The 11553-nt window shown below is 41.8% G+C and overlaps 1 protein-coding gene across 1 annotated transcript in view; it reads left to right on the forward strand.

The window, feature by feature from the left end:
* Nucleotides 1-10481, forward strand: part of RAMP3 (receptor activity modifying protein 3) — a 57669-nt gene extending 47188 nt beyond the window's left edge. Inside the window, exon 4 of the mRNA XM_079981803.1 lies at nt 8337-10481. Within this exon, the coding sequence (XP_079837929.1) occupies nt 8337-8592 (256 nt within the window). The 3' untranslated portion in view covers nt 8593-10481. The remainder of the gene's footprint in view (nt 1-8336) is intronic.
* Nucleotides 10482-11553: the final 1072 nt, after the last annotated feature.

An 11553-nucleotide genomic window follows, 5' to 3' on the forward strand; every position in this document is an offset into this window, starting at 1 on the left:
GCATACCTTTCTGAGCAAACTTTCAAGGGCCACATTCCAGTGGTAGGTGAGGCCAGGGGCAAAAGTGAGTGGAGCAATGAATATAAATTTTACCTTCATACATTCCTAGGGCGGAGGACACATGGAGTTCACATTTGAGGATGAAGTCAATCTGCTATGTTAGCAGCACTGAAGTAACCTCTCTGGGGCACAAGCCTGGGCAGTGTGGATGGAGATCCTGGGCTGCCCGGATGACAAGACCCTCTTGACCTTGTTCCTGTGACCACAGAAAGCAGAGGAAGATGTTTGGCACCAGCTTGGTTGCAGGAGTTGCTGGAAGGAGGTCTTAGGCATGGGTAGACAAACTAAGGCCCGGGGGCTGGATCTGGCCCAATCACCTTCTAAATCTGGCTCGCAGATGGTCCGGGAATCAGCATGTTTTTACATGAGTAGAATGTGTCCTTTTATTTAAAATGCATCTCTGGGTTATTCGTTCATCCCCCTCCCAAAAAAATATAGCTCAGCCCCCCACAAGGTCTGAGGGACAGTGGACCGGCCCCCTGCTGAAAAAGTTTGCTGACCCCTGGTCTTAAGGACTGCACTCTGGATTTGTGTAGAGTTTACTCCTTAGCCACTTCTCTCTTCTCTCGAATATGTCCCACAAGGCAGTGGAGGTTTAGGATCAGAGTTTACTTCTCCCGGATGGGCTCCCTTCCCACGTTGATGAGCCCCATCTACTCCTCACTTCCCTCCACAGCTTGCACAATAACTGCCTTCTTGACCATTGGATCTACTCTTGGTCTCATCTACTCAATCCGCTGGAGCCTGTCTTCACACACAGGGTGAGTGAGAGTTTAAGACCTATCAGCTACCCTCACCTGGTTTAGTCAGCCCGTTGAAATAAAGCCTGGTTTTGCTCCTGGCTTAAAGCTGTTGAACCCAAGTCATATTGTCAGCTTTGAGCTGCTGTGAGTGTATATGCCCTTTTAATCTCCACAATTCCACAAGAGCCCTATTGTTAATATTGCAAGTGTCCTTGGTAAAATGTGACTAGTAAATTGTGTTTTAACTACAGGAAGAGTAGAATAAAGAATTGAAACCTAACCAAACAGATTTCCAACAGAATGTTTTTCTCTTAAGCAGAATATTTACAATCACTGCAGGTGTGGGCCAGGAAATAAAGCATATGTATTGTGACAATAAAATACCACCACTGGGTCTTCAAATACATTGTTCAGGATCCTTAAAACTGTGTTTACCCTAAACTCTGTTGACAGGATCTTCAGTAGACTATGTCAAATACCTCTTCCTACTGCTATAAATTTTCTTCTGCTCACAGCTGTGTTTGTCTGCAAGGAGTAATGAATAGAACAGATGTGCTTGTGACAATGAAGATTAACAATAATTATCATGTTGAAAAAAAATATTTTGACTTTCAATGACATTGCTCTAAATGTATTTGGGATGAGGTGAGATCATTTATATTTGGAGTTCCAATATTCTCTCCAAAAAGGACATGTGACTTCCCTCCTGCCGAGAAAGAATGGTTCTTAAAAAAAGAAAATAATCTTGGTAAATTTTGCTAAATTAAACTTTATTGAGTAGTTGCAGCGCAGGATAAGGATGAGCAGATCAGTCCTATTCTGCTGGTCTACTGAATTCCAACATGCTTCTTGTTGTTTCACAAACAGAAGATCATGTTTTCGTGACAGCTAAATTAGATAATTCTAAAGAATTGGAACATTCTACAGAATTCTTGAAGTTCTGTGACATGCCTTTCTCTCTCTGCTAACATCTGTCTCTCACTCATTTTGTTGTTAAGCCTTCCTTGCCTTGCTGGCATTTTGGAGAACCTCTGGCATTTAGGGGTTGTGAGAGGAGCAGAGGAGGTGAGGAAAGCAAAAAGTCCATTGTAAAGCAAAAAGTCACTGTGCTAGCAGAACTTTTAGTTGGTTAGCACCTGTGAATAGCAAAGCTCTGTGTTAGAACTTAGTTTTTCTTCAGGACTTTTGTCAGGATTGCAGCTGGGGAAGAAAATGTTAAACCTCCCCACCCCACAAACTATGGTTCTGATGAAAATTCATCCCCATGTGGTGTAGTGGTTAAGAGCGGTAGTCTTGTAATCTGGGGAACTGGGTTCACGTCTCCGCTCCTCCACATGCAGCTGCTGGGTGACCTTGGGCCAGTCACACTTCTCTGAAGTCTCTCAGCCCCACTCACCTCACAGAGTGTTTGTTGTGGGGGAGGAAGGGAAAGGAGAATGTTAGCTGCTTTGAGACTCCTTAAAGGGAGTGAAAGGCGGATATCAAATCCAAACTCTTCTTCTTCTTCATGCCTGCTATTACTTAAGAAAAAAAGATGTGATTAATACATTTCAGTAAATCTCTTTTTGATACTGCCTTCTATGCATAGTAAGTTCATGTCCAGAGAAGATGAGCTGGTCTTTCTATATTGAATAGTTGTCTTGCAATTACCGGTACTCTCTTGTTTAAGCCTCATGTGTGAAAACTTTTCCAATCTGGATACAGTTGCCTGCCATTTCCTTGGAAGTTGGGGTTGTGTTAGCTGCTGTATTATGATGTTCATCCACAGTGAGAGAACTTTTACTGAGATGAATGACGCTTGGCTAATGCAGGCTAGCAATAATGATTTAACTGCACTTAAACCCAAGATGTTTCCAGAAAGGCTTTTATTTCTCCTCTGGGAGTCTCTCTTAAAAATCCAGTACACATTACTTAGCACTGTGACTTTACTGCTGGTATTAGAAGCATAGCGGATGAATAGTGTCATTTTATGTGTTTGTCATGATCAAACTATGTAATGGTCAGGCTATTAGCATAGATGTAACAATGATTTTAATAGAAAATTATGTTAACTTCAAATGTTAATTTATATTGATAAGCAAAAAGCGTAATTGGTTTTTAACAAGCCAGATACACCTCCCAGGTATTTAAAGTAAAATAAAAAATTAAACAAGATGGGAGTTACTAAATTGCTGGGGAAAATAGCATTTTATTTTATTTTTTAGGAGCAGTTGCCGCCTTTCTGCCCTTTCAAAAGCTCATGGACATCTTAGATTAATAAATAGACTTTTGTGCTGTTTACTGCCATCAGACATGTGTCATGATTCCCCCTCTAGAGCAAATCAAACAAAACAAAACAATTGAAACAGCTCAACACAATGGACACTTCAAGTGGTTCCCCCAAATTCAGCTGAAAATGCAACTTATACTGGCTTCTTCAGGCTCACTGTATTATTCAACCCCCTAAATAGAAACCCTCACAACAACACAAATACAACAGGTGTTGTCTCAAGCACACCTGATGCAAGTAATCAAGGGCTTCATCAGTTGTACCAGGTGAGCTGGAACACCTGAAATACCTGAACTAGCTAGGGGTTTGCAGAGTGTCAAATTTGGCTGCATGTTAGAAATATGGCTAAGTCAAGAGAATGGTCCAAGAAGGTAAGAGATCATCGCCCTTCACAAACAAGGAGCAGGATACAAAAAGATAACAAAGGCACTGCATGTTCCTAGAGACATTGTTGGAAGCATAGTTCGCAAGTTCAGAGTTAATGAACAGTGGTTACACTACTTGGACAGGGCAGAAAAAGTAAGCTATTTGGGGCAGCAACAAGAATTCTGAGAAGGCAGGCTGGGGAAAATCCTTGGGTGACTGCAAAAGAGCTGCAGCAAGACTTGGTGGCAGCAGGCACTGAGGTTTCAGTGAGCACAGTAAGGTGTGTACTAAATGCAGAAGATTTCCATGCCAGAACTCCAAGATGTTCACCACTATTGACCCCAAAGCACAAGCAAACTCAGCTCTGAAATGCTCACCTGTGTCCTTGGTTTAAGAACAGTCCTGTTTAAGAACGATTTGGTTTATGAACTCTGCAAAACCAGAAGTAGTGTACTGGTTTGTGAAATTTACCTCGGTTTAAGAACGGAATCCAAAACGGTGGAAGGGCACTGGCAGTGGGAGGCCTCATTAGGGAAAGCGCACCTCATTTTAAGAATGGCTTTGGTTTAAGAACGGACTTCCAGAATGGATTAAGTTCGTAAACTGAGGTACCACTGTAAATAAGCCACAGAAGTTCTGGGATTCTGTTTTGTGCAGCGATGAAACAAAATTGGAACTTTTTGGCCCCATGGAACAGCGCTATGTCAGAAATAAGAAGAATGAAGCATATGCTGAAAAGAAAACTGTGCCTACAGTGAAACATGGTGGGGGCTCAGTGATGCTCTGGGGCTGCTTTGCATCCTCTGGCACTGAAAACTTGAAGCGTTTGGAAGGCAGGATGGATTCCTAGGAGGAAATGTCATGCTGTCTGTGAGGAAGCTGAAGCTTGGGCGTCATTGGACCTTCCAACAGGACAATGATCCCAAATTCCACCAAGGCTTGGTTGCAGAAGAAGTCCTGGAAGGCTCTACAGGAAGGCCATCACAGTTACCCGACTTGAACCCCATAGAAAATCTATGGTGGGGTTTGAAGAAGGCGGTTGCAGCATGCAAACCCAACATCTGGAGGCCATCGCTCATGAGGAATGGGCTCAGATTCCTCAGGAACACTGCTGGAAGCTGGCTGTGCATCTCACTTGCAGCAAGTCATAGCAGCAAAAGGCAGCTCTAAAGGTAAAGGGACCCCTGACCGTTAGGTCCAGTCGTGGCTGACTCTGGGGTTGCGGCGCTCATCTCGCTTTTTTGGCCAAGGGAGCCGGAGTACAGCTTCCGGGTCATGTGGCCAGCATGACTAAGCCGCTTCTGGTGGACCAGAGCAGTGCATGGAAACGCCATTTACCTTCCCGCCGGAGTGGTACCTATTTATCTATTTGTACTTTGATGTGCTTTCGAACTGCTAGGTTGGCAGGAGCAGGGACCGAGCAACGGGAGCTCACCCCGTCACGGGGATTCAAACAGCGACCTTCCGATCGGCAAGTCCTAGGCTCTGTGGTTTAACTCACAGCGCCACCTAAAGGCTGCTCTACTAAGTACTAAAGATGCTTGCCATGAAGGGGTTGAATAATAGTGAGACCGGAGAAACCAGTATAATTTGCAATGTCAGTTGAATTTGGGGAAACCACTTGCAACATTTGTTGAGCTATTTCAATTGGTTTTGTTTGATTTTCTCATTGCAAACAGCTGAAAGTCTGTAAAGTTTGAAAATAATCCTGATTTGCAATGGGGTTGGAATAATTTCAAATGAAGCTGTATAATACAAGAGGATCCTCACTTAAGATGTGGAGGAGCTGAGCCTTTCCAGATTGTGATGCCTACAATTGCTATGCACAATGTGTTTGAGTGCTGGATCATCAGCTCCCCAAAAGAGCTGGGGGTGGGGTTAATTAGAGGAGCACTCACTCAATGGTAAAGCCCCTCCTAATTTGTTGTTTTAATAGTATTTATAATAATGCATGGAGCTGGGAATGTGTGACCTGAAGATTGAGCTAAAGATAAACTGTTTTGAAGAACTGTACTGTAGAAATTGAGTGGTTTGGGAAAACGAGAGACCGCTTTTTTTGGCTCAGTGTAACATAATGAGATGCACAAGACATACTCATGAGGATCCCAGGGAAGCAACAGTCTTGCATTTGATTTGTGAGAAACTTTTTATTTACTTCTTTACTAATTTTCATTCTGCTCTTCAACCAAGAAGGCTAAAGAACAAATAATTAAATTGCATGTGATCTTCAAATAGCCCTTGTAAGAAAGTGACTATGATGATCATTTGTCTCACTGCCATTGCCTTTTCTTGCTCACAGGGCAGCTGCTACTCATGTCCCTCTGTGAAGAAGCAGGAAGCAGGGGTGGAGATGACCAGAGTTCTTTTTCTTCCCACAGTGATTTCTGTGTGTGGGATAATTGAAATACCACACCACCCCCAAACATGAATCATCTATCCTTTAAATTAATTTTGTATGTAATTAGGCTGAGCAATCATTTATCTAAAAGTTGCATAAAATACAGGGTGCCTTTCATGATATTTGACCTGGAGAGAGGCAAAACAATTGTGCCTTCTACAGACTCACATATCTGGATTAATTATTTTTAAATTGATGTGTAATTCTTAAAACCTCTAAATAATCTGAACAATTTTATTTTCAGACCAATGCATCCAAGAATAACTGAAAAGGTTTAAAGTATTTGGGGCCTTTAACCTTGTTCAACACAGTGGTACCTCGGTTTAAGAACAGTCCTGTTTAAGAACGATTTGGTTTATGAACTCTGCAAAACCGGAAGTAGTGTTTGTGAACTTTACCTCAGTCTAAGAACAGAATCCGAACGCTGGAAGGGCACCAGCACCGGGAGGCCTCATTAGGGAAAGCGCGCCTCGGTTTAAGAACGGTTTCAGTTAAGAACGGACTTCCGGAACGGATTAAGTTCGTAAACCGAGGTACCACTGTATTGTTATTCCCATAGTATGGGTGGGGATGGGCGTGCTACCCCCGCCTGCCCACCCTAGAGAGTCCACGGAGCAGGCAGGGCTCTGAGAGTCAGCAGTCTTGCCAACCAGCTGCTGGGCAGGAAACCGTTGCAAGGGGAGACTCTGATCTCTTCCAAATCTCTCTTCTGAACCGCTGCTAGGCAGAAGTGTCCTCTTTTGTGAAAGGACAAAACCTGTGCAGCCTCAGATTTTGAATCTGGTTGGGAAGTTAGACAAGTTGCACCCATTTATGATTCACCATCCAGGTGGGGATAGAAACATAAGAAACCCTTTCCCATGTTTGTATCACCCCAGCTGGCATGGAAGCCACGTGTTGAGGATACAAATCACAATACCAGTCCAAAATATTTCCCTATAACAACTCAGCCACTCAACCTTCTCATCCATTTCCTCCAGCTGCCTATGTTTAAATATGTTTTAGATTAGATGTGGGTGATAGATAGTTGGTTCCTACTCTGTTCCTCTTTCACTACATTCTCATATTTTGCCATCTCCTTTGGAAGATTCATGGCCTCCAAACTCAGCTTTCTTGTCAGCACCACTGACAAATATTTAATCCAAAATGCAGGTTCTCCAAGTCATTTGTCCAGAGCAATGCCTATTTGTGTGGCTACTGTCATTCCCTATGGGAAAGAAGGAATTTCTTGAGGAAATATGCCTCCATCAGTAGTCATTCCTGCATCCGCCTGGCTTTTCATTCCTCTGCCCATTGCTCCTTTCCTTGTCTACCCATCCCAGCTCTTGACCAGCCTTGCACAGCCCTCTGGCTTCTTACTTCCTGCCACACTCCTTTTCTCCCAACAGATAAAAGTTCTCCTGTCCTTCATACTTGCGTGAGCTTTTTCTACACACACCTTTTGTTTCTGTATTCCCAGCCCATCTTTTCCTTTGGCCTCTTCCTTTTTCCTCTATACTTCCTCAGTTTTCTGTTTTCTTTGTCCACTGCATTTTCTGCTGCATTTTCTCAACTTCCTTGAGTCTCTGCCTCACACAGACGTGGTCATTAATGAATATTCTATTGATAATTTCCATTCCTTCCACAGTTAGGGTTTTGCAAGGAGTCCATGACATCACAGCTGCTCAGGAGCTTTATCACCACAAAAACTCTTCACACAGTTCAACATAGAATTCTACCATAGCTTGTGTTGAAAAGCATTCATTTTTTGTTTTCCTGAATTATTCTGGGTGTCTTTCAGCATTTTCTACTATATATACAGTTTGGAAGTTTCCAACATATATTTGCATATATTATTTATTTTCTCTTTATACTGTGGCAGGGTATCATAGGGCTACCATTATTATTTTTTCAGCAAGTCATGTCCTCATGCTGTAGTTGCATAGGTGTCTCTGCCAAATGATACAACACATGTGAATAATCCAAGGCTTGCTCACTATCAAAAATATTGAAAAGCATTAAAAATAATTAATTGAGGTTCTGCCCCCCCCCAGCAGAAGCCTGCCCGCTGCCCCACGATGTCCTCTTTTTGTGGGAGCATTTCCTTTCAGTATTGTTATTAGAATGTTTTCAGTTGCTTAGATAGCTTCCATTTGATTATTGCAATGGGTTGCTTTGAAGTCATTTCTGTACGAGGTAAATTTTTAGCTCCCCAGTTTTCTCCCACCTATCCCTTATTTTGCCTGACCAAAGGTGGCAACCCAAAGGTGGCATATCCACATGGAAGTGTAACAGAGATTAGCATAATTCAAGGACAGAGCTGGGTGTGGAGTCCTCCCAGCATAGATAATATTTGTCCAGCTCCAAATTGTTGCTGCACTTATGTGGCAAGAAAATTGCTGGAAAGAAACAGATCCCTTGTCAAGAATCTGTTAGACTGGAGTGAAAGAAGGGAAAGAGCTGTCAGAAGAATTTTTTGTATGTATTCGTCAAACTTATTGTCATGTTCTTTTCTCTTCAGGTATTACAACAACTTTACCCTATGTACAGAAGACAAGGCTGCAACAGCAAAGTGCTTTTGGCCTAACCCCATTGCTGAGGGCTTCATCATTGGAATCCATAAACAATTCTTTTCAAACTGTACTTCAAAAAAAGTGCATTGGGAAGATCCACCAGATAAAATTTTGATTACCCTGATTTTCATTCCAGTTCTCTTGACAATTGCCATGATTGGGCTAGTGGTATGGTGCAGTAAGAGAAATGATATTTTAGTGTAGCTAAACCTTCATCACCATTCTTTATTATTTTTATTTTAGCTTTGTTTTTAGAATGACTGATGGCAAAATAATAATAATTTATACATATTTACAGAGTTCTAAGCTGTGTCAAGCAATAAAAGAAATATTTATGCAGCCACACATGCCTACAATCTGCAGCCATTACTGGTACTTCTCCAGCAGTACAGAAATTGTTTTGACAATGAACAAAATGGCTGACAATCATATTTCTGTAACGGAAGCCATATGGAAAGAACTGAAAATATAATTTGAACCTGCTACTTATAATGGAACGTTGGGTCTTTGTTCAGTATGTAAAAAAATAAATAAATTGTATTTACTACAGGGTTTGTTTTGGAATTTAAAAGCAAATACTGTATTTAAGGCTTTGAAGCATAAATTTTTACAGCCCTCTGTGACCAAAGAACTGTTAACATGAGTGTTGCTGAAGAACCTTATTTCATCACTCTTCTGTTTTCCAAAACACATAAACGTGAAAAGGAGCAGCAAATAATAATAATAATAATAATAATAATAATAATAATAATAATATCCCACCCATCTGGCTGGGTTTCCCCAGCGACTCTGGGCGGCTTCCAGCAAAATATTTAAAAATACAATAATTCATCAAGTATTAAAAACTTTCCCAAACAGCGCTGCCTTCAGGTGTCTTCTAACAGTCAGATAGTTGTTTATTTCCTTGACATCTGGTGGGAGGGCATTCCACAGGGTGGGTGCCACCACCGAGAAGGCCCTCTGCCTGGTTCCCTGTAACTTCGCTTCTCACAGTGAGGGCACCGCCAGAAGACCCTCGGAGCTGGACCTCAGTGTCCAGGTTGAACAAGGGGGGTGGAGACTCTTTTTCGGGTATAGTGGGCCGAGGCCGTTTAGGGCTTTAAAGGTCAGCACTTGGCCACTCCCAGTCCACAGTCTAGCTACTGCATTCTGGATTAGTTGTAGTTTTCAGGTCACCTTCAAAGGGAACCCCATGTAGAGCGCATTCAAGTCCAAGCGACAGATAACTAGAGCATGCACCATTCTGGCAAGACTGTCCACAGGTAGGGAGGGTCAGCCTGCTTACCAGATGGAGCTAGTAGACAGCCCCGCTGGACACAGATTTGACCTGCACCTCCATGGACACCTGTGAGTCTAAAATGACTCCATGGACAGCTGTGAGTCTAAAATGACTCCCAGGCTGTGCGCCTGCTCCTTCAGGGGCAGTTACCCCATGCAGGATCAGGGCGTCCCCCACACCCACCCGCCCCCTATCGGGGGCTTCTGTACAGTACTTCTGCCTTAAAGAATGGCATCGGGAGCTGGAGTGTACAGAATGAACTTTTGGAAAGATGCAGGTTTCTTTTTTACGTAGCTGGAAGAAGAATGAGAGAAACTGGGCTGACTATGAATTTGTTAAAAGTGGCTCCTCTCTTTTAATTACCATTTTTCTTGTTAATTTTAGGACCGTTTCTACCTTTGTAGAACTTTGGGTCTTTTGTGTTTGTAATATGCTTTAAATAGACAATTCTAAGAAAAATAAATAAAATACAGCCACTATGTTAGTAGTATATGTGCCTTTCAGAATTTGTAAACTGGGATATCCTTTATGTGTCTTGCTTTTGGAAAGGAACTTTCCAGACAGATTTGCACATACAGGATGGGAAGCAAATTTCCATCAACAAACATACTATGTGGGAAACTGGATGTCAATATGAAATGACAAATATATATATATATATATATATATATATATATATATCACAACTTTGAGTCTCAGATTTGCCACATTTTACGTGCCCTACAAGCTAAATATTCCATTTTAAGAGCTAACATTTTCCAGTCATAAACAGCTTTGTTTTCAATCCTCACACAAATAAAGCTAGAACTGCTTACTATTTGTCTGTTGACTGTTATCTAGTTTCCATCTGTTGCTCATGATATATATGAGATGCATGTCTGTCATATGTTGGCATGAAAATGTTCTTTGTGTTACTGCTGTATTTGTATAAAATTCATTATGTGTTGCAGCTTGGCCTGTTCTGTTCAGAAAGGCTTGCTAATGTAAAATGTAACAACAGCAATTTTTTTGCACATCTTTTTGTATAAGGGCAGAGAAACCGAGGCAGAAAATCTGATCAAATCTATAAGATCATCTATAAGATGATATTTATTTTAATAGTTTTGTATCCAGCAACCAACTCAGAATCAAAGCTTCTGCTTTCACAAGATCAGCAAAAAATAGGAACATATATAATTTATTTCATGGAATGCTGGGAACAGTGGATTGGGTATTTCCTCTCACATGACCTCAGGCAGGCGCAAAGACTTGTGGGAGGCAGACACTTCCTCAGTTTTTTCTCCTGTCTGACTCAGCAGTATGTTTCTCCTGCGTCTCCTGCTTCTTCAGATGATACTTCAATTTTTGATCTCATTCTGTTGTTGCTTTATTTCCCCAGTCTTCCTTAGTTTTAGCAACTTAGATTCTTTGAATCTTGCTATCTATCTATAGAAAATCGTCCCTCCCTGCCCCTGTTTGTTTCCCTTGCAACCTTAGTTCATCTTGGTTTTAGTTTATTTAGTTTACTTTCTTGCAGAGCTTCCTTGTATACTGCTCTCCTACAGTGTCGCTGAATATGCTTGTTTTTCACATGCTGTTTCTCCGTTTTGCTGCACGCCATTTTATTGATCGGATTTAAATATAAGCGGGGGGAAATCCTACCTGAGGCTTTTCGCAATCATGGCTCATTTTCAGTTGCTGCTGGCTCCATAGCACAGCCTCATTTCTTTGGTGATTTCTACAGTCTTCAGACATTATTTTCTGTATCATTTAAGACTGCTGTCCGTGATATGGCAGAAGGAGCTGCGGTTATTATTCCTCCCGGTTCATAATCGCAGCGACGGAGTGAGCAGGCACTGGTAGACTGCTTCTGAACCTCCTAGTTAAGGAGTGATTCATTTGTTTAT

The sequence above is a fragment of the Podarcis cretensis genome (assembly GCF_951804945.1).
Source record: "Podarcis cretensis genome assembly, chromosome: 6".
In the NCBI taxonomy this organism is placed as follows: domain Eukaryota; kingdom Metazoa; phylum Chordata; class Lepidosauria; order Squamata; family Lacertidae; genus Podarcis; species Podarcis cretensis.